This window comes from Rhinichthys klamathensis, unplaced genomic scaffold (genome assembly GCF_029890125.1).
Source record: "Rhinichthys klamathensis goyatoka isolate OS25496 unplaced genomic scaffold, OSU_Roscu_1.1 h1tg000303l_1, whole genome shotgun sequence".
NCBI lineage: Eukaryota > Metazoa > Chordata > Actinopteri > Cypriniformes > Leuciscidae > Rhinichthys > Rhinichthys klamathensis.
The window spans coordinates 2654185-2677061 of NW_026606822.1; the positions used below are offsets into that span (position 1 = coordinate 2654185).

Below are 22877 nucleotides of genomic sequence, written 5' to 3' on the forward strand. Positions count from 1 at the left end.
ACATGATGATCAAACAATTAAAACTCGCTCATAAATTGTTATTACTACAGTACAATATTATGAGATCAGACATATTGCAAATATATTTTTATTACTGGCAGGATGTAGGAAATTGTTAATTATGCACCCCGATTATAGTACTCACTATTTATGTAGGTATAACCAGGGTGCAAAATGTACTTTTGCTACACTGACATTAAATGCATACATTGTTCATCTGCATGCATTACAACATGCAATTTTGAAGATGCTTGAATTCTTTATGAAGTCTTACTTGTTGCAATGTTGTTTGAGGTGTTTCTTGTAGCTGTCGTCCTGAAGCACGACCTCTGGGTTACAGTGGACCAGCCAGTCAGCATTCTTCAGCTCAGGTGGACTCAACTGGTTCTTCAGTTTCTTTCCTTTGCGACCACGCGGGACAGGAGCAGACAGACCTGGACAGGTGAAACGCAATTATTATGTTTTTTAATGTCTTTATTTTGATCATTATGCAACAATTGTATGAAAAGCAGTCAGTTCATTTAATTTGAATACTCAAATAATCAAGGATTAGGGATGCTTATGATTAATCAACATTCAATTGTCAATTTTATTGGATTAAACATACTGACTGTCGATCAATTTCAGCACAAACGTTTTCAGTGATCATTCAAGCAGTGAAAGCATTCATGATCTGACTTGTTCAAAGTTTAAAAAAAGAGTTATATTTACTATTATATATCCACATATAAAATAATATTATGTGATTTTTTAAATTGTAATTGGTAGATTAAATAATATCCTGACATTAAAATAATGATAATAAAGTGCAACTAATTTAAACTGATAATTAATTTAATTCGTAATTGAATTAATAGCAAACAAATTCAACTGTGAATTTAAAAATGTTTAAAAAGCTCTAAAAAATTTGGTGCAATTGTAACATTAATGTTAATTATTAATCGATTAATTTATTGTTCTATTTAAATGTCAATTGATTATGTCTAATCGTGAATAAAGTCATCCCAAAAATAATTAATGAATGGACGCAAAAAATGTCAGGGTGTGAACAAATGCATTAATAACCTGAGTGGTTTTGCAGTGTTTGATTATGTCCATCTTTAGTGGGTGTAATCAGATCCCAGATGAAGCTTTTAATTTTGTCATCTCCTTTATAATGGCGAACACAGTAGACCAGAAGAGCCCTGCACAGCACCTCCATGTCTCGCTCCGACAGGTGCCATTTAAAACGCCCATGATTGAGAATATCCTTCCAGCGACCCCACCTGTACAATCAGCAAAGACATTTCATCAGAGTCTGAGATGTATAACTTCATATAGCCTAATTATGGCTACAAAGTTTATTCCAATATATGGTCTGCTTGATCTGCAAATGAAATGGCAGAAAATTCTATGTTGAATTCCTTTAGTTGCTTGTAACAATACTTAATTTGATTAAAAGTCTGTTGTAGGGCAACAGAAGGTGACCCAGAAGGAATGAGTGGGCAGCCGAAAGCAAATGAAACACTGACCCAAAAATAAGAAGGTTTTTCTCCACTCTGAAGCACTCTGCTCGGAGGTAGCGTCTGTTGCGATCACTGAGACGTCTTGTGCGACAGGGTCGTTCCTCTGAGTCGCTGTCCAGTTCAGAGAACTCCATCAGTTCATCGTCCTCAAAAGAATTATAGTGACGCGTCTGCTTCCTTACGCGAGGAGTGTCGATCACCAGACTCTCCTGGCAGAGACACAGACATGAGTCAGAAAGTGTTGCAGTCTCAATATTTTTCTCCTTAAATGTCACCAACACGCAAACAGTGTAAAACAGCACATTCACAATCACACATTAATCCAAGCCATCTGTTTTGAATCAGCTGATATTCAAATGACCCCCCCCCCCCCCATTCATTTTCTCTCTCTGGTGAAGTCTATGAGCTGATTCTCTGGTATTACACCACCTGAGTCACAGTGAGCTCAAATGCAAAGCTTCAGCTTTTTAAACCATCATACTTTTTACCTTTTCTGCCTTGGAGTCAATTTCCAGTTCAGCAATTTTGGCCCACTTTTGCCAGAAGTTTGGATCATCCAGAGAGATGTCTGTACGGTTCCCTGAAGACACAAAGCTAGCCTGGAAATGGGAAATAATAAAGGATTATAAGCACTTTATCAAGATAGAGATCACATATGTAAAAGCCTGTGTTTTACTGATACATGCAATCCTTATTCATCTTTTACATTCGCATAACTTTTCCAGCTCATCTGCCATATTTACGAACAAAAAAAATAGAGATAACAAGAAAAGACGCTAATAATTAGATTTGATCCATACCACGTCTTCAAAACATTTAAATTTAGCACATAAAATACCAATATAACATCCGTTGACATTTATATATAGAGATAGATTGTGGATGTGTAGACATATACACGCACTACAGATCAAAAGTTTGGGGTCAGTTTTTTTTTTTTTTTAAAGAAATGAATAAGAAAAAATAAAATTAATTTTATATTTTATAATTAATACAAAAATGCATTAAATTTATCAAAACATTACAGAAATCACAGAAATAAATAACATTTTACAATATATTAAAACAGAAAACAGATATTTTAAATTGTATTGCTGTTTTTACTGTATTTTTGATTAAATTTTTTTTATAAAAAAACAGCCTTGGTGAGCATAAGAGACTTTCAACAACATAAAAAACATCTGACTGACCCCAAACTTTTAAACGGTAGTGTATACCTTGGCAAAAGTTGATCCCTTCCCCTCAGTCTGGATTGTGATGGTCTGTGTGCGGCGTTGCAGGATCTGATCAATATCCTCCTCGCAAAATTTAGAGCCCTCATCTTCCTCATCCATGAGCGCCCCGTACGCCCCCTTCCTGAGAAGATCTTCGACCTCCATCTTGGACAGTTGCTGAACCTGAAAGAGGAAGGTACAGTAATTAAACAATACTGTCCTAGTCAGTGTAGCAAGTCATGGCATAAACTAAATATAGTTTCTGTCTGCCCAGGATTCAAAATTTAAACTCATCGAACACAAGCAGCAAATTTATCTGCAAAACGTTCTTAAAAATATTCTTACTGAAATTGTTCATCTCAGTGGTAAAAAAGGAAGCCAAACTTTTCCAAATAACGATGGGTCTTGGTGTTTTATTTACATGTGTTTCTTGGAGAGATTGCAAAAGTTTTTTTGTCACCTGAAACCCTTGGGCTAAAATATTTACTTAAAGTTCCCTTGAGATTTTATCTTAATATTTCAATAATAAATTTAACAACACATTCACATCTTTATGGTTCTCTGATGTTATTTAATGGTCACATTACACACAGACAAAAAAAAATAATTAATAAAGTTTTTATTTTAAAAATTATTTTCATTTTTATGCATTTAATTAATTATTAGCTTTTCATCACTCGCAGGGGTTAGCAACCCACAGTTTGGGAAATATATAATTTTCTTTCTTTCTTTTTTTGTTTAAGGCTGATACATTTGATAAATTCAACACTGGCAGATGTGGGGGAAAAAAAGTTTAATGTCGTGGATCCCTCACCCCATTGAGACTGCCCTTGCGGTTGATGTCCTGCAGAACAGCCTTGTCCAATCCCAGTTTCAGACTGGCCTTGTCAAACATCTCCCTCTCGTATGAGTTTCTCGTGATAAGTCGATACACTTTCACCGCTTTGCTTTGACCGATCCGGTGGCAGCGAGCTTGAGCCTGTGGAATTCAAAGCATGTTTATAACAAATGGGATATTTGTGTTTTTTGGAAAGGTTTTTTTATATATGGGATGGAAATCGCTAAAGGAGAGAGTCAGTTACACTGTATATAAAAGATGCTCCGCATTCACCTGCAAGTCGTTCTGCGGGTTCCAGTCTGAGTCGAATATGATACAGGTGTCGGCGGCGGTGAGGTTGATGCCCAGACCTCCTGCTCGTGTACAGAGGAGGAACACGAAGCGGTCAGAGTCCACCTTGCTGAAGCGATCGATGGCAGCCTGCCTTAGATTCCCTCGAACTCTCCCATCAATCCGTTCGTATGTATATCTACACGCAGCATACAAATTTCAGATGATAAGAAATATAGTTTTTGCATCTAACCCACATAAAACTTAAAACTTACTGACCCATATGTTTTGACCAATGAATTTCCCAATTTTAAAAATGAGCATAGCTAGAATTTTTTTAATAGGCATTACAGAAATTGCTATGACTTTAAGATTTTTATACATTTCCACTACCTTTTTAGGCCTGGAAATATAAATTTTAAAAATCTGTTTTTCTTGACTATCCTTGAAGAAAAGCAACAAATGACGTAAACCGTGTTTTAATTTCATGTTGACATTCTATTTTCAGTCTATTTTCTCATTTACCAGCAGTCTCAAAAACAGTTTTTTTTAAATAAAAGTATGACTAATGTTACTGGATAATAACCAGCTGTCTCACCTCCTCTGAATGAGGTAGTCCTCCAGTATATCAAGGCATCGAACCATCTGGGAAAACACCAGCACTTTATGTCCTCCAGATAGCAGTTTGGGCAGTAACTTGTCGATAAGCACTAGTTTACCAGCGGCCTGGATCATTGCCTGCAGCTGAAAATCCAGAGCGTCAGAACTGTAGGTTTTCCTGAAGCTCTCAAGAATCTTTTCTTCAGCACCTGACAGAAAGGTAGATGGGAGACTAAGTCAGCACTACAAATTGTGCTCATGAGTGACTCATGAGATGTAGAGAACTGCAACCAAGATATTTCAAGAATTGTCATTTTCACACGTCACCTGTAATGAGGTATGGGTGATTGCAGCACTTGCGAAGCTCCATCATTGTGTTGATGAGGTTGGGCATGTTGTGCTGGTTCGCTCCCTTGGCAAGGAAGGTAAAGTTTTTCTCCAGAATGGCACGGTAGTATTTCTTCTGAATGTTAGTGAGCTCCACCTCGATGATCGTCTCCTCTTTAGGGGCCAGATTCTTCTCCACATCATCCTTCAGTCTCCTCAACATCATGGGCTTCAGAATGGCTTGCAGTTTCTTTACCTGTGGGAATGTTAATGTTTCTCAGGTTAAAGCTGGGCATATTTATTTTCACCTAAATCAACAATAATCAGGCCATGTTGCCTGGAAATAATACTTCTGGTTCCATCGTCCCAAACAAGTCAATGAGTTTTTGGTTAAATGCCTAAAGTAAAGTCTGTGGTTTATATACAAGCTCAAGATATTTTCATGTTTTATTCTATGACATTAAACACAGTTATACCCTACTTGTGTTTTTTTTTAAAGCTTTTACTTAAAAAGATCTTTAAAAGATGGTTGCTAACAAGTGGCTAAATGAGTGGCTAAACAATTGCGCCGAACAGGTAAAATCATCGACTCACTAATTCACTTGTACAGCCTTGTTGTATTTATACTCATGCTCTTGCAAAGTATTTTAACTCTAACTTTCCAATTTATAGATTTTTTGAAAGAGCTGTCAGAAGCTTTAGCAGTTCAAAGTTTTATTTGCCATTTGTATAGCACAAAGAAAATTGCACACATACATAGGAATTGTACTGGGTCACCCTTAGAGTCAAATATATATATATATATATATATATATATATACACCCTATTTATTTGAATTCGCCATAAGTCTCACTGCTGCTGGATAGAAGCTGTTGTAAAAGCATGTTTTGAGTGTGATGATAGTGTCCGGTGTCCGCTCTTGTCTCTCAGGCTGTAGGATTTGTACCTGGGTCTCAATAGTGAGTGAGCTGGATGATGAATGTCACTAAGTATGGACTGAGCTTTCTTCTTACAGCGCTCCGTGTACAGTGTGGTCATGTGACCGTGGCGAGTTCATTTATAACCTAAATATTAACATTTTATTTCTGTTGGCTTCAGTAACTCCTCGCGTAAGGCTTCAGTTGTGGTCATTTGTGAAGATTATCTTGAATCGTAAATGTTTCATGGTCACAGCTTTCTACACAAATCCAAAAGTTAATGAAAAAATCCTATTGGCATTTTGTTGAGGGAATCAGGATGATGCTAACTTTCAGGTTGGCCAACAAAAACATGTCATCCCTGCAGCACTTTATTTGGTTATTTTGAGTTTATCAGCATTGGCCTCTTAGGATGTTAACAAGGATGTTTCCTACTATCCTCTAGAATAGATGGCTCAGATAATTGGAGGTGAAGGTGTGTAGATGTTTATCGAGTCCATACTATACAAACATATTAGGCAAGATCACAAACTTCCTATCAAGCATTTGAGGATTAGTTCTCACCTGCTCCTCTGTCTTTAGGTCTCCGAACTCCTCCAGGAACGTGGTCTCGGAAGGGAACTGTGAGGGTTCGAGAAAGTTAAGAAGACTGAAGAGTTCCTCAACTGAGTTCTGCAAAGGAGTTCCTGTGAGAAGAACTTTATGTTCCTTGAGGGAGAAAACAGATAGAAACTTTAAGTTCAGCCTACTGATTCTATACTAGATATACTAGATATCTATACTAACTCTCTCAACTGTCTATTTTTAGACTTTTTAATACTTTTATCTATATAGATGGTGAAAGACAGCATAGGAAATTATGGGGACAAGACTGGGAAATATTAAGCTGGATTTTATCTAGTCTCACCCATTTTAGCTCCAACAAGAGGGTATATTTCTATATCGTGGACCAAAAATGTATTTGGACATTGAAGTCTCAAAAAAAAAAAAAAAAATTAATGTATTAGATACAAATTATCAAACCGGGTTGTATTTATTTACACATTTTAAATATAGCACAAATACACCATTTTGACGCTTTCTGGTTGTCATTCACTATTGCATCATGTGCCTTATGTGTCCAAATACTTTTTGGGGCCACTGTACATCAAAATGCATCTGTGAACACCTAATCAGCAGTGAGGGGAAAAAACAGCACTGCATCAAATGTAGTTTGCACACACTGGCCATCGTTGCAGTGATATGTAAAGCGAGTGAGATGAGATTACTCATTCTGTGTCCAGAGAGGATGTGCGTATGTAAATACAGTGAAGCAGAACTCGGCAGCTAAATGAGATGTGTGCAAGAGAGATGGCACAGTAGTTTAGATCGCAGATGGCTTCACTTCCCCTTTTCTGCATTTAAACCTGAACCCTAGTATGACAAAAATGTCTGCATCAGGTTCCTGGTCCACAAATGAGCAAACGAATAAATAAAAACAAGCATATTAAACTGACCAGGTTCATGAGTTTGAGTCCCTCCAGCAGTTTACAGTTGCGGTTTTTTAGGCGATGGGCCTCATCAATCACCACACAGCGCCAGTTAATCTTCTTCAGCTCCGGACAGTCAGCCATAATCATTTCAAATGTAGTGATCACGCCATGAAACTTAAACTGACCAGTCATGATGTTTCCCTGAAGGAGCAAGAGAAAGACTGATTGTATACACTGCACTAACAAATATGTACATAATACATAAAAATAAAAAATAAAAATAAAAACCTAGTTAATGTTTTTGAAAGTCCCTTATGCTCAGCAAGGCTGCATTTAACTGATCAAAAATACAGTAAAAAAAACACACAAAAAAACAGTAATATTGTGAAATATTATTCCAATTCAAAATAACTGTTTTTAACATTTTCAATCAATTTTAAATGTAATTTATTCCTGTAATGCAAAGCTGAATTTTCAGCATCATTACTAAAGTCTTTAGTGTCACATGAACCTTCTTTAATTTTTTTTAAAGCCATTCCGGCTTCTATGGCTATGTTCATGGCAAGAGCCAGGTTTGGTTATTCAAAAATAAAAATAAATAAGATGTTTAAGTTAAATTTTTTCTAAAACCTTAAGATTACATTTAATTTTACTTGGTTAAAAACCTTTTGATCCTACAGAAATCAATCTAATATGCTGATTTCCTGCCTTAAGAAACCATGATACATTTTTTCAGGATTTTTTTAAATAAAAAAAAAAGAACCATCTTCTGTCACTCTGTTTGACCCACCTGTTCATCTCGGTAGTACGTCTCATACTGCAGGATCATCTGCCGACTGATCTGGCTGCCGTGATAGACAATGACGTTCATTTCAGTCCATGTGCGGAATTCCCTCTCCCAGTTGGTGATCGTCGAGAGCGGGGCGATGATGAGGAAGGGTCCTCTCAGACCCATGTAGAAAATCTCAAAGAGGAACGTTATGGACTGGATGGTCTTCCCCAGCCCCATCTCATCAGCCAGAATACAGTTTTTCCTACATCAGGAGAAACATGGTCAGGTGTTCATTAATCACGTCAGATTGCAGTTATGAGGAACAGGATTTGGAATCGGTCGCATGAGCATCCTTCTGCTGTCTGAAGTTATTTTATCATGCTTACTAGAGTTTTTATTAGGTAAGGGTTAGGTTAAAAAAATTATAATAAATGTGCTTATTGTTGATATTTGTATTTGCTTACAGCTAGGGTTGTTATCAATAATAATTAATAATAATAAAAAAAAGTATTACATTATATGCTGATAAATTAACCAAATTAATTACACTTGTCAATTATAATATAATATTTGCTGAGAAAAGTCTTCAGATAAAAGATAAAAAGACATTGCATTGTATTAGACCAGTGGTTTTCAAACCCTGAAATGGGTCGCCAGTGATTTAAAAAAATAATAATAATAATAATTCCGTTTTCTAATTAAATTAATATTAATAATAATAGCTTTGAAACAACGAAACAAACTGAATGCTTCTCCTGACATGCGTGTTGCCCTCTCGTCCTGCGAACCGGCTTGGGACCAGATTATGCCGAATAAGCAGGCCCTTCTCATTAATATACACAAAACACGCACTCGTTCGCTCCATCGGCAACAACACACTAACACTCGTCGTTCCTTCCTAGGGCTGTCAAAATTAGGCTACTCAAAAATTACGTTCTTAAAAATCCCTCTAAAAAACACATATGCTATATTCGAACTATTCGAACATCTGGTTGTGCATTTTGTCAATGACGCGCATTACGTCAATAACAGGTCAAATTACAAAGAGACATAACTAATTGTTTAGGTAGTTTATTTAAGTTTAAACATATTTGACAACGTATTACCTACACAAAAACAAGTAGCCTAAATCAACTAATGGCCAAGACCGCAGACCTCACTCTCGCTAGGCACTCTTTCTCTCTCTCTCTCCCTCACCTCACGCTCTCTGCGCATAACGGTTTAAATGAACAACAACAACAATAAACAAATATTGAGTGCTGATCAAGAGTTTTGTGCAAGCAATTTAAGGTCGCGACTCTTGTCCCAAATATAGCAGGCTTCATTCAGTGATTGCAACAAATATTATTAACATTAATTGAAGTTTTAAAGAACCGACATTGAACGCCCCGAGCGAGCTGTGCTGTGGTAAACATGGAACTTTTCCTTGACATGAAACGGTAAATAATCAAACCAGTGAAGCCTGCGATGCATGGAACTGCTGTATCTAACCTACCTTATTCATGCAATAAATAAGAATAAGAAATAAAAAACTTTCAGCTGTGCCAGTGCGACTCTTGTGACCTGTCCCTGATCCCTCAGGCAGCGCCCACTCGCAAAGCAGACAGCCGCGCCTCTGATACCGCGGGCGTGTTTTTCCACATTCAAATATTAATTTTCACATTCGAAACTCTGTTTTTTAAAACTATTCGAATATATAGGCCTATTCGAATTTAGAATATTCGTTGACAGCCCTATTCTCATTTGAATTATAAATAAGTTTGCTTTTAAACTGTGTGTGATTTTGGTTGGGTGACAGTTAAGTTTGACAAGAGTTTACAGTTTGACAAAACCACAATGTTGTGTTTTAACAATGTTGTGTCGAGTGTACACAAGTATAAATAAACACTTTGCAGTTTGAATGATGTCCTGTATGACCGACGGAGTATATTTTTTGTTTCCAGTGACACACACACACACACAAATACACCATTCCAGGCTTGACATCGCAGCCTGTTCATTATAGCCGAAATAAAAATATGACAATAAAATAGTCAACCTAATATAAAAATCACACTGCTCTGTTTAAATAGTCAATTCGTACCATTCAGCGTAAGCACCGCTCAACTGTGATGTTTCCAAGCACATTTTTGCGCATGTGAAAAGGATGATTTTTTTTCCTGTCGATATTGCAACGTGAGTGAAGTTGCTACAACGCCTATAATAAAGAATAGTTTACCATCAAATACATCGCGAATGTTAAAATATTTTGATTCTAATGAGAGAGTTAGGCTACGTGAGCATAGCTAATGCCCCTTTTACTTTCCCTTTAAATTATTTCGTTTTGGCTTGTTTAGTTATTATTTTTTTATTCTTGTTCTGTTCTGTATATAATGAATATTAGGCTACATTTAAAGAGTTTGTTGTGGAATATGTTTTGTGTATTTGTATTTTTTAAGCATTCAGCAAACGATAAGCTATTTATTGGTTAAAAGTCCTGTATGTAGGCCTATAGCTTGATCAAATTATTTCAGAATCGACTTTGCGTTGCAATCGCGTCAAGGATCAGCAAGTGCACGTGCATCATCAAAAGTAAAGTGGTTAAAAAAAGTGCTTAAAGAAAGGTTAAAGAAAAAAAATCTGCGCACAAGCCTAGCCTATGGGTCGCGTAAAAAAAAAAGAAAAAAAAAAAGGGTCCCTCTTGAAAAAGTTTGAAAACCACTGTATTAGACAATACCATTATATAAACATAAAAATTGGATTTTGAAACCTATATATTGCTTGTTTTAATTTTTTTGCATTTTTTTATAAAAAATAATAAATTGACATGAAGTTGAAAGTCAGAATTTCAGCTAATTATACATATGAGAAGAATTGATAAAAAAACAAATAGTTTAATTAGTATTGATTTGATTTATCCTAGTTTTTATTATTTTAAAAAATCCATTTAAATTGAGACTTAAAACAAACATCATATGCTTGGCCCTTGTTTAATACTTAAATAGTTCTTTATACCTTAAACTAGGATCATAATTTTGTGTAGACCCTACAAGTGCTGATATTAAAAGTCTTTCACCTGTTGTACCAGTTGAAAAGAAGCCAGTTCATTCCCTCTAATTGGTATTCTCTGAGCTGGTTCCCATTCCTGTATTCTTTGGACTTCTCCAGTTTTTGCCACTGTTCTGGTAGAGGCCTTTCCTGTATTATTACAAAAGACAAGAGAAGTGCCACTTCCTTCAAAATGCATACTATAAAGAAGAATAAACATGTTTTGGATAATACAATCAAACATAGAGCTGAACCATGTGATCACAATGTAAACATACGCACTGGAAACATCCAATAAATCTTATCTCGTAAGGAAAAAAAAATAATCGAAAAAACAATTCCCATTCATTTGCATTTGAGTGCTTACCACAAGTTTAATTTCTGGTATTTTCTTGAGGTCTTCAAACTCTCGGATTTTCACAGGGTCAACATCTTCCTGAAGCTCCCAAGTACTCTCCTCATATGACAATGAGCACCATTTCACCAGGTAGTGGGTAACTTCCTGTTTTCATGCATGCAAACAAACCAAACCTCAAAAGACTGGCACTACAAGCACAGGTTTGTTTTCAGGAGTTCATTTGAAGAGTGCCTCACCTCTCCTGTTTCTGTATCAGTGGTGATAGCGATCTCTAAAACCCGATCAACCTCAATATAATCTGGATTAAAAAGGTCTTCATCCGGCTGAGGAGAAACACAACATCATCTCAAGCATATTTAGGCAAATAATACACATGTATACAGGAAAGTGGTCTATAACAAAGCCACGGATTTAAAGGTGAAGTACTTGCACAACATTTTCCGTATGGATTTCAGCTTTTACATCATAATTATATTTGATGACCTTCCAGGTTTTAACTTTAAATGAGCAACAAACAAACAAACAGCAGCATGTTTTGGCAGACACACCTCTGTGAAAATGTGCTTCATTTGTGCCTGCTTGTTTCTGAAGCGCTTGAGTTTTTGTTGAATGCGTGGGTCCTTTTCCAGTTCCTCCAAGGTCGCCCATTTACAGTGCAGATAGGAGCTGGCAATGAGAAAAAGCTTTCATTGCTGACAATGTGCTGTAAACAACACTGAATGCATTTATCATGCATGCATTTCATTTAAAATAGCATTGTGTTCACAATATGTCCTTGTAGCGTTTCTCCATCCATATTTGTGTGTATTAGAATTTGTAAACCCAAAACAAATTTCCCATTGGGACAATAAAGTATACCATACGAATTACACGAAACTTGTCAAGAACATGTCTACGTCACATTTACACTCAAAATCAAAAGAAAGAAATAAGAAATTATATTCTGCAAAAATAAAATGAAGCTTTTTTACGATCATTAACAACAATGTTTGTATATATTAACAACATTTCTATATTGAGGTAGCCTGGGAAAACCCAGACAACTTCCGGCAAATTTAGATTTGCTCTGTCTGGCAAAGAGCTCATTCAAGCCCATTTCCAATCCGCCGAAATCGAGGCACCAATCAGAAACGTTGGGGCGGGCTTTACACGATGACGACAGCGCTGGGATTTTGAAGCAGATTTTGTAGCCTACATTACAAAGATGGATGCCGCTGTCGAACATCACTCGTTCGAATCAGCTATCCCGTCTGTTTTAAGCGATTTGAACGTTTCCTTTTTGTTAAAGGGATACTCCACTTTTTTTGGAAAAAGGCTCAATTTACAACTCCCCCAGAGTTAAACTGTTGAGTTTTACCGTTTTTGAATCCATTCAGTCGATCTCCGGTTCTGACGGTACCACTTTTAGCATAGCTTAGCATACATCATTGAAGTGGACAAGACCATTAGCATTTCTCATTAAAAAATGACCAAAGTGTTTCGATATTTTTCCTATTTAAAACTTGACTCTTCTGTAGTTACATCGTGCACTAAGACCGACGGAAAATGTAAAGTTGCGATTTTCTAGGCTGATATGGCTAGGAACTATACTCTCATTCCTGCGTAATAATCAAGAAACTTCATTGCCGTACCATGAGAGCAGCAGGCGTAATGATATGACGCAGCGCCTGAAAATAGGCCACCTTCCGTCAACACAACGGAACTATTTTCAGGCGCTGCGTCATATCATTACGCCTGCTGCTCTCATGGTACGGCAATGAAGTTTCTTGATTATTACGCAGGAATGAGAGTATAGTTCCTAGCCATATCAGCCTAGAAAATCGCAACTTTACATTTTCCGTCGGTCTTAGTGCACGATGCAACTACAGAAGAGTCAAGTATTAAATAGGAAAAATATCGAAACACTTTGGTCATTTTTTAATGAGAAATGCTAATGGTCTTGTCCACTTCAATGATGTATGCTAAGCTATGCTAAAAGTGGTACCGCCAGAACCGGAGATCGGCTGAATGGATTCAAAAACGGTAAAACTCAACAGTTTAACTCTGGGGGAGTTGTAAATTGAGCCTATTTCCAAAAAAAGTGGAGTATCCCTTTAAAAACCGAGCAAAGAACAAAACTCGGAGATGTTTCTCCGCCGCTCTGCATACGTCATCTCCTTCATCGCTCTGATTGGGTTTAGGTCTATCCGCGACATCCGTTGGTGACGCCCCTCTGGAAATGATTTGTCTATGACGCTTTGCCAGACCATAACTCAGTTACAACTGAGAATGGTCTGGTTTTAACCAGACTAATATTGAGGTATTACTGACATGAAAATTAAACACATAACCACTGTTTTATATCAATACTGTAATGCAAAAATAAAAACGATATATTATATAAATTGTAAATTATTGATAGATTACAGTAAATTTAACAATAAAATATAAAATGTAAATATCCTCTCATTGCTATAAGATTTTTTGGGGAAATGTGCTTATGAGAATCCTAATAGCCATCTTTCTCATGATGTCTTTAAGCAAAAAAAAAAAGAAAAGAAAAAGAAAAGAAAAGTTTTTGAGGTTAAACTTGACCCAATAATTAGTACTATAATTTCCAAAACTACACCAGAAAAAGATCCACCCCATTGTTGATTCAGCAAATAATTTCATGAGGCAGAGTGTATCACCACTCTACCAGATGGATAATTTAATGCATAAATGATTTGAAGTAATGAATTACACAATAAAGGTGAGTTATGCGTTTGCTCTGACAGTTTGACAAGCTTAGTGTTCAAGAGTTTGGTAACAGCACAAGAAGGTAACAGCAGTTTGATGCGCATGAGTACACTTACAAATTTCTGTACTTGACGTAAAACTCCTCCAACTCTTCTGGTGCTTCATCAGGGGATGTCTAAATGAAAACCATAGATCAAACACTGAGAATATTCTTTTTAGGCAGATGTTATTTGCACCCCAGTGTAATGAATAGTATATGCTGCAGTAATGCATTTAGGTGTATTCAGTACTTTGTTCTTTTAGCACAGTGGTGTAAATAAAGGATTTAATCAAATGTTCAAGGTGGTGGTGGAAAAAATATAAAGGTTTAAGAATCACTCATTGAACAACATATTTAATACACACTTTATAGTAAACTTCATGGCCAAATAAGAAATGTTAATGTAACATGTAATCTGATCACTTTACCTCTTTCTTGACCGTTCGCACAGAGAGTATTTTCTCAATAATATTAGCCTCATCTTCAGGGGGTTCCTGGGAAGAAAGAAGGTGGGAGTGATTATTTTAGTGTGTGTTTGCTCTGCTCCTCCAGAAGTAGGGCAGGTGTGTGGTGTGGCATAATGGCAGATGTTGCCACAGTTACCTCAGCCTGCCAGGCGAGGGTAGAGGAAGACATGGCAGCAATTCGGCCCGCGCCCAACACGGCAATGGTCTCCCCGTCATCATCCACGACCTTGAAATCAAGATCTTCGTTGTACTTCCGCCGCTTCACTTGACGCCCTGATCGCCTCTTCTGCACAGAGAATAAAAGAAAAAGAGGAAAGAATAATTTGATTGTTTAGTTTGTGTACAAAATCGTTATCTGATCGGCAAGTTATTTCAAATCACACTAGATCATTCATAACACATTAAATGTTCACATTTTCTGGAAACACTCTTTAAAATACTGTGTACTTTAACATTTATCCCACCTGACTTCCAATTTAAAATTGCTCTTATTTAAATGGTTCAAAAATGTGCATTTAAAGGGGTCATGAACTGGCTTTTTAAATTGTTTTATATTGTTGTCTGAGGTCAACGTATGACGTTCGCTTGGTTTTTACATTCAAAAACATCAAAATGAATAAGTAATAGGCTATTTTCTACCCTAGTTTTGAGCCTAGCTCAAAAACGCTCGGTTTTTATGGGCGTCTCGCATTGAAGACTTGGAAGTAAACGCCCACTGCTGTGAGTGGATAACAGTTTTGCATATTATAATGAGTTTCGTGTAATGCGCGAATCGGTGGGCGGGGCTAAATCGGCCGTGTTGAAGTAGGCGTTGATCTTCTTCTGCGGGGGTGGTGTTTTATCCTCTTTGTCGTCATAGTTCCCCACTTTGAAAAACGAGTCGTTTGCTGAGCCTGGTGTCAATAAAAGCTTTTATTGGACTAACAAGGACGTTTTCAGTTCTGAAACTTACAGGATATTCTTATAATTTGATGACCTCTTAGATGTCAAAAGCTCAAGGAAAATTTGATTTCTCAGTTCATCACCCCTTTAAATGGTTACTCTAACCATGTTTTCTTTCTTTTGTAGTTTTTATTTCTTTTAAACATGATGGAATGATGAAATGTGAAACCCGGAGGCCTGATGAAGATCGGTTCAGGAGAACTCACAGTGTTATCCATAGGGTCGGTGCTTTCCTCACCGCCGGTGGCGAGCGTGCTGAGAGAGGCTGTGTCATCACTCTCCACCATCTCAAGTACAGCATCACTTTTCCTCTTTCCCTTCTTCTTCTTCTCCGGAGGCATGGCACCCTGCTCTCTGCATAACAGCAACACATAGTCTTAAAATCCATCTTACTGGCACAGTTTCGCACAGGTTGACAAATCGTATAGCAAACCACCAAGGGCTTCTTTGACTGACAAATATCCGGCCATATTATGGTACAAAACACCAACATGTGCTGTGCAGACGCTTCCTGGGTTATAAGTGGACAACTTACACAAGCAGCACAAGAGTTTTCCTGGAGCACAGCACTCATAATCGCATCATGTCATTGCTTTACTGTTGGAGAGTGTTGAAAGGGAACCACAAAGTGGATAAGGAAGTTAAAAAAGGGAATGTATCCCATAAAAGACGATTGGCATAAACTTTACAAGTTCATGAGTCCGGAGGGTCATTTTTAAGAGCCCTAATTGAGATATTGTTTATTACATATTTGAATACCTTACGAATGCATGCATAAAACTCCACCTTTATTTCTCCAAATACACTATAAAATAACCAAAAGTTCAAATAGCCCTTCACATGGTTGCAGCTTTCATATTTTGACCTTGATTTCAAATTGGAAATCCATAAGCACCCACATTCACCTTGTAACGCCCACAATCCCTGTATCACATTTTACCTAATCAAGATATGAAAAGGTCTATGATTGAGCGTAGCAAGAACAGCGCTGAGACGGTACATGCAAAACTGTCAAGTACAAAACTGTCTCACATATAAAAGATGCAATTTACAGAAATGAGACCGTTTTGTCAGTTGACATTTGTTAATCAGCGACTAAAAATTATTTACTGACATAAAACTAGTTTGCTGCCTTCAATTAAGACGTCTCTTAGTAAACTAGGCACCAAGTCGTGTGTTGAATATAATATACCTGCCATTATGGTCTTGTTATAAAGCACATATAGAACTCCAGTGTTAGACAAATAATACTGACTGAATATTACTGTTTGTGGCATTGAAAACATCTCTATTTCATGTCATGTACAATACCATTCACAAGTTTGGGGTCAGTAAGAATTATTTTTTAAGAAAGAAATTAATCAGTAAAGATAATTATATTATAACGTTAAAAAAGCTTTCTAATAAATAAAATAAATGCTGTTCTTTTCAACTATATTCAATAAAAAAATGAATACTTGTGAATGGTTGTTTATGTATATTTACCCAAAAATGACAATTCTGTTATCTTTTAACCAACTCACTTTGGCTTCCTCCCTCTTTTGGAGGGCGGATGTGTTGCAGTGTTCTTGGGCTGTGGTTTCACTTTCACATCTTGACCTTTCTTGACCTTTTTGACCTCCTTTTGACCTTTCGCCTCCCTCTTATGATCCTTTTGTTCCTTCACCGCCTTTGACTTTCTCGGAAGAATCTCCTTCCCTTCCTTTTGCACCCTTCTCTTTGGTTTAGCGTTGCTTTCTCCATCTTTGTTCCACTCCGACTCAGTCTTGTCTTTTTTCCTTCGTTTCTTCTTCACCCTGGTCCCGCCCCCTCCATCATCCTCCTCACTGTTGATTGATGAAGGGCGGAGACTGTGACTGCTGGCCGCAGACCCAGCCTTTGTGTGAGTCATGCAATGATTGGGCGGCCCTCCGATAATCCGTAACTGTTCTTTGCCCAAGTGGCCGATGGGAAATGTAGTTTGTGCGTTTTGGTCAGAGGCATTCGAGGCAGCAGCGGATGGAGTGTGCTTTAGTACATGGGTGGCAGACATCTGGAAAAACAGAAAACAGATTAGAATTCGCTCCTCTAATTAAACACTATTTGTGTTGTTTGAAACAGACACATCAAAGACTGTCCTGTCCAGTCAAACCATCTGCTAGTTATAAATAGAACATATGTTTTGGGCAATTTCATGCTGGTTTATTATACATTATATATACTGAACTAAAACAAACTAAAAAAGTGATCAGGGTCCACGGACAGTGTGCATGCAAAATGAACTGGGGGTTGTTTTCACTTGGTTCACTTTTTAATCCACTCACAGCTCTTTTAAAGAGCACTCAAGTTTTCAAACACTCTAAGCTGTTTTTATCAGCAGGGTAGTGCATGTATTACAGGTTATTTTATATATTCACTCCTATTTACATATGTGCTCTATCGTAAAACGTAGTGCAGTCATGAGATGCCCAATTACACATTACAGGGCAGATTAAATTAAAACTGTTCTTCTACTTCTACAGGAAAAAACATTTATGAATTAAACAGAATTCACTGCCATCTGTGAGCTTTGTGTTTCTGGTACACATTTAGCCCTGTACCTCTTATTGCGCGAAGCACGTTTATTTTTAACTACGCCTTAGTGTTGCAGTGCACACGTGGAACAGCGCGCATGTGCAGGCACACACACACACACGCACATACGCACTCCCCGACAGGGCATGCGACTGCAGGCAGGTATGGGGATAATGTCAATGAATCACATGCTTTCCAAAGCAAGCGGGCTGGAATCAGGGCCGTCGTCATGGCAACAGGCTCGGGACCAAGCTGTGGGAAGCAGGAACGTAAACACGCAGTCTCCGTGGTAACCCTTTCCTTTCCGGGGTCTAAAAAGCATCGACCTCATTGTTCCTGAAGGTAATATTGCCAATATCTACATGGGTGAAAAAACACAACTTTTTGTACTTAACTGCACTGTACAGACAACACAAAGTGTAAACGGCAACTTGCAACTGAACTGCTCTTTTCACTTTTTTTTAATGCTCTCTCTATGCATCACACACATATGCACGCAAAGCTAATGCACGGAAGCAAACACTGCAGACTATTCCCGTGACGTGCTGCAGTATGCATGCTTGCCAGGCAAATCTGCCAACCGCAAGCGCACACACATACACACGTTGCAATCAAATTCCCTATGAATCAATACCAACTCCCAACTCCCAAACGCGACAGCTGCAGTTCAGTCAATGCCAGATCCAAACCTGAACACACCTTGCTCAAATGTGCTTTATAAAACATGCACACACACACATCGCTCCTACTAACATGCTTTAACCTCTCCTCTCCACCAAATGCACGATAGCAGTCAAGCTAACTGCAATAATAAAATGCAAAATCATGAAAGAAATCATTGTTTTTGTCCTTTAACTGCTCTATACATCTATAAACCTCCCTAAATAAAGTCCATCTTGTTTTGCTTATGGATTCATATGTTCTTGTGTTAAAAACAGTCAGAGAAGAAGAGAAGGCATGGGTCTCAAGGAAACATTATCAATTTATTGGACCTTTGCAATCAAATTAAAAAAAGAAAAATATCATCTAAAAACTATCCTACTGACCACAAACTTTGATTGGTAATGTATATGTATAAAATAGTTTCTTACTTTTGCAAATAAATTCATATATAGGCAAACTTTGTATTTGTAGTAATATAAGGCCTTCTTTGACTTTTAACCTGTAGTGATTTAAAATTGGTCAAAATCAAATAACCAAATCACTGAGAATCCCTGCCGGTTCTTCAGGAAGGCCTGATAATGAAGCTCTCAGGGTCGGAAGTGCCTTTTGAAATCACTCATCTCGCAGTGAGGAAATAATACAACTAAATTGGGCTACTTTGATTTGACACCACCAAAATTCAAATCAAAATGTAGATCAGATCATTTATATGACAGTGAGCACGTTTACATGCACACCTGTACACTGATAACTCACAAAAATCAGCTTATTGAAATAACCTGTTGTGTGGTTTACATGCAAACCAATAACCCGACAACGCAAGTAAACCGCTTTTACAAGACTTTATTAATAAATCATGTTATTTCCTGGTAGTAATGTCAAAACGCAATAATTTGTGTATCTGACTCAAGAGTATTTCATTTCTTTTGTGAGTTGTGATGTTAAATAAAGCATTAAAAACCGAAGAAGAGTATTGCAACATGTCAGCGGGAAACTTACAGCTCATATAGTATCCTCTCATGCAGTTACAGATGAAGCATTTTGATTATACCACTTCTGCTGCACGAGATTTCAAGAAAAGGGTGTGATCAAGAAAGAATGAGTTTCCAATATATTTCTTCTTATTACTGCAAAATGCTCGCTCTGTCTGGATGTGCTTAAATCCACAGTGAGGACATGTTCATGTCACATATCACATATGAGCACTTTAATAAGCCAACAGAAAGCAGGTTAATACATGCTGGGCGAAATCAGCGGCGTAAGGGGCAAAAATCTAGATGTGACTGATCAGTTTATGCTTAAGCAGTTTATGGCCTTACTTCGATAAAGGAAAACGGGTTAACGCGTTTACAGGATCACGTGCATTGTCGGCTTATTAAGCATAATCAGGTTAAGAATGAATGTGCATGTAAAGGCACTCCGAGTCATCATGAACCTTATTGATAAGTCTCTCAGTTTGAAAATATTTCTTTTACCTTTTAAATCTCTTATTCTTTTTAATCTGCTGGTGTCCCCGACGTGCTTCTATCGTAAATGCAGTGAAATTCAGGTGGTCAGAGTTTCAAATTAAAGAACACATGAATCCCGTTGAACACTACATACAACTGACAAAGTGTCAGAGGTTGCTATACTGACTACACACAACCATTCTTCACTTCAAGAGATCCCAGCGCTGAGTCTAGATCCTCTGCGTCTGACAGTAGACCAAAAGCCTCCCAGATCCGGCTGACAATCCGACAGATCCACAGAAGTGTCCTCGGTGGTTTTCCACATAAAAGGTGCAAAACGCTGTACATTTCTTGAAACCAGGAACGACATACTACAAAGTATAACAATGATATGTATTTACTGACGCAGAAATAGTTATCAAGGGGGAGCACGAGAGACAGAGGTATTTTGAGTGATGCTGACATTGATTTATGTTCTGCCTAACTGATACATGATCACAACACTGGCTAGGATTTATTCACAACTCATAAATGTCACAACTGATTCTTTGTACTAATTACTATGGTCTATGGTACTATGGTCTGTGGAAACAGACAGGCACACTGGAATACACAGACATGCCTGATCCATGCATGATTCAAAATGTTTAAAGTACTGTATTGTGGATTATTTTAGTGCACAAGTAAATTTTCATCAAGCAAACTATTTTCTACCCCCTTAAATCTTGACTAAACAAAATTTACCACAGAGATAAATACATATTAAGATATATTTAAATACTGATTTCATGCTCCAATGCATAAAACGCCAAGCATATTACGGCAACGTTCAACTTTGACTTCGGTTTCCAATGATCTTTCGAAGCGCAGCCAATGATTCCTTAACAATTAGCATGATTAGCTGGGTGTTGCTAGCCTGAAAATCAAAACAAGCTGGAAGACAGATCAACTGGAAGACAGTACAACAACTTGAAAGGCAAATCATGAAAACGGCAAAGTGAATCTTTCTACACCTAACACCATCTTTATAAGTACTTAAGTTGGATTTCATAGGAAATTGCTAGAGAATATCATTGATTCCTAATCAAACATTAACGAAGCAAAACTTTAAACAAACAAAGTTAAACATTATCATCATCATCTCAACGTCCTCATCTGAAAGTATCAGATGAATTGAGGTCAACTAACTGAAGTACTTATCAGACATAGGGGATTTCCACAGACTTCAGACTCACATCACACACATATTCCTTGCACTTTCTAAGACCGTAATCGTTCTTAGCTCTGTTTATCACTTTACTGTATAAATCAATTCCATGAATTTCATTGCATACACGAAAGTAACATAAAATATGTTATTCTTATTTTTATTAAATTTAAAAATGTTTTAAAAAATTGTGCAAATAAATTCTCTGTATGCTTGATATTAGTATGCAGTACAACACTGAAGTAGTAAGTGTAGTAGACAAAAGAGATAGGTGTAGACACCTAATACCAGGTCCACTGACCACTTGCGATTGGATCACCAAAAACGAGAGTCAAGTGTATACAGAGCCAATACTTAATAGGAGAGTTATATGCTAACGCTGCAATATAACAGGCACAGATGGTGCACATTAATTAGACATGTATAGTAATGTCAACTAAATGCAAATGTGACTGTTTTGCCAAAATTTCTAATTTATATTTCAAGTCAACTTCTTGCAACTTTATACGCAACATTTACGCTGGGTTTAAGTCATACCATGTAGGCGCAGCGTATGCCAACAGATATTAAATTCAAAATCTTGCACATACAGAACCTGCTCTTCTAGAAAGCATTTGACTCAAGCATCACTGAGAGCAGAAGTAAGAGCAGTGCTGTGGTCAGTTATGTCAAACAGACATTCTCCTGCCTGGTAACTTGTTAACTGTCATTATAAAAACTCTTTGATTCTTCTTAAGGAAAATCTACCACCAATGTTTTCAATGAAATTTTCCAAACATTTGATGCGCCACAGGTTTTTATAAGCTTACGCTATGAAGAAATGATCTGTCACCAGTAATTGTGACCATGTACTTGAGATTATAAAATGTATAGTTATGACAAAATCTGATACCGAATGAGCCACATTCAAAGCCATATAAAATGCAAATATGAACACATCTGCACTTTCTATCTACCACGGCAAGCTGCTTTAATGCTTAAACAGCCGACAGTAGGGGTGTAACGGTACATGTATTCGTATTGAACCGTTTCGGTTCGAGGCTTCCGGTTCGGTACGCATACAAACCGAACGATTCCTTGGACCATTTTTCCTGCCGACAAAATTCGCGCTGGCGCGACCACCACAACGTTGCGCAACATCAAATGGCAAACGTAATGAAAGCGGAACGAAACTGCGCTACTCATTATGTGTGCTTCACGGATCGTTTATCAGTTAGGAGCAGCAACATCTGTGCAGTGCAGCGCGAGCCGATCTCGATCAAGCGACACTGTTACAACACAGCGCTAAGAGATCCAGTAAAGAAAACATTTGAATTCGCCACTGAAGTAATAACATCGCTGCGAGATCTAGTGAGAAGCATTCACATTTCTCCGTTATTAACCGCAGATCTCTATTAGATCAAACAGCGCTGACGTGGACACCAGGAGAAATATTGTGCCGTGAATGAACTAGTAATACTTTACGTCCACAGACCAGCAACATTCACCATGGATTTAATATAGTAACACTAACTGTAACCAGTTTGGCTGGAATAGTG

General features: G+C 37.5%; 1 protein-coding gene across 6 annotated transcripts in view; it reads right to left on the reverse strand.

Moving 5' to 3' along the window:
* The window catches only part of chd6 (chromodomain helicase DNA binding protein 6), a 40166-nt gene that overhangs the window by 12081 nt on the left and 5208 nt on the right, over positions 1–22877 (reverse strand). For all 6 annotated transcript variants that reach the window (XM_056270553.1, XM_056270550.1, XM_056270549.1 and 3 more), the window contains 21 exons: positions 16992–17500; positions 15675–15822; positions 14663–14812; positions 14488–14553; positions 14136–14194; positions 11850–11967; positions 11538–11624; positions 11311–11445; positions 10972–11093; positions 7935–8178; positions 7169–7345; positions 6237–6380; positions 4755–5010; positions 4426–4636; positions 3831–4026; positions 3534–3698; positions 2723–2902; positions 1994–2104; positions 1512–1714; positions 1066–1265; positions 275–434 (listed from right to left, as the gene is read on the reverse strand). In XM_056270553.1, the coding sequence (XP_056126528.1) occupies positions 275–434; positions 1066–1265; positions 1512–1714; positions 1994–2104; positions 2723–2902; positions 3534–3698; positions 3831–4026; positions 4426–4636; positions 4755–5010; positions 6237–6380; positions 7169–7345; positions 7935–8178; positions 10972–11093; positions 11311–11445; positions 11538–11624; positions 11850–11967; positions 14136–14194; positions 14488–14553; positions 14663–14812; positions 15675–15822; positions 16992–17500 (3641 nt within the window). The remainder of the gene's footprint in view (positions 1–274; positions 435–1065; positions 1266–1511; positions 1715–1993; positions 2105–2722; positions 2903–3533; positions 3699–3830; positions 4027–4425; positions 4637–4754; positions 5011–6236; positions 6381–7168; positions 7346–7934; positions 8179–10971; positions 11094–11310; positions 11446–11537; positions 11625–11849; positions 11968–14135; positions 14195–14487; positions 14554–14662; positions 14813–15674; positions 15823–16991; positions 17501–22877) is intronic.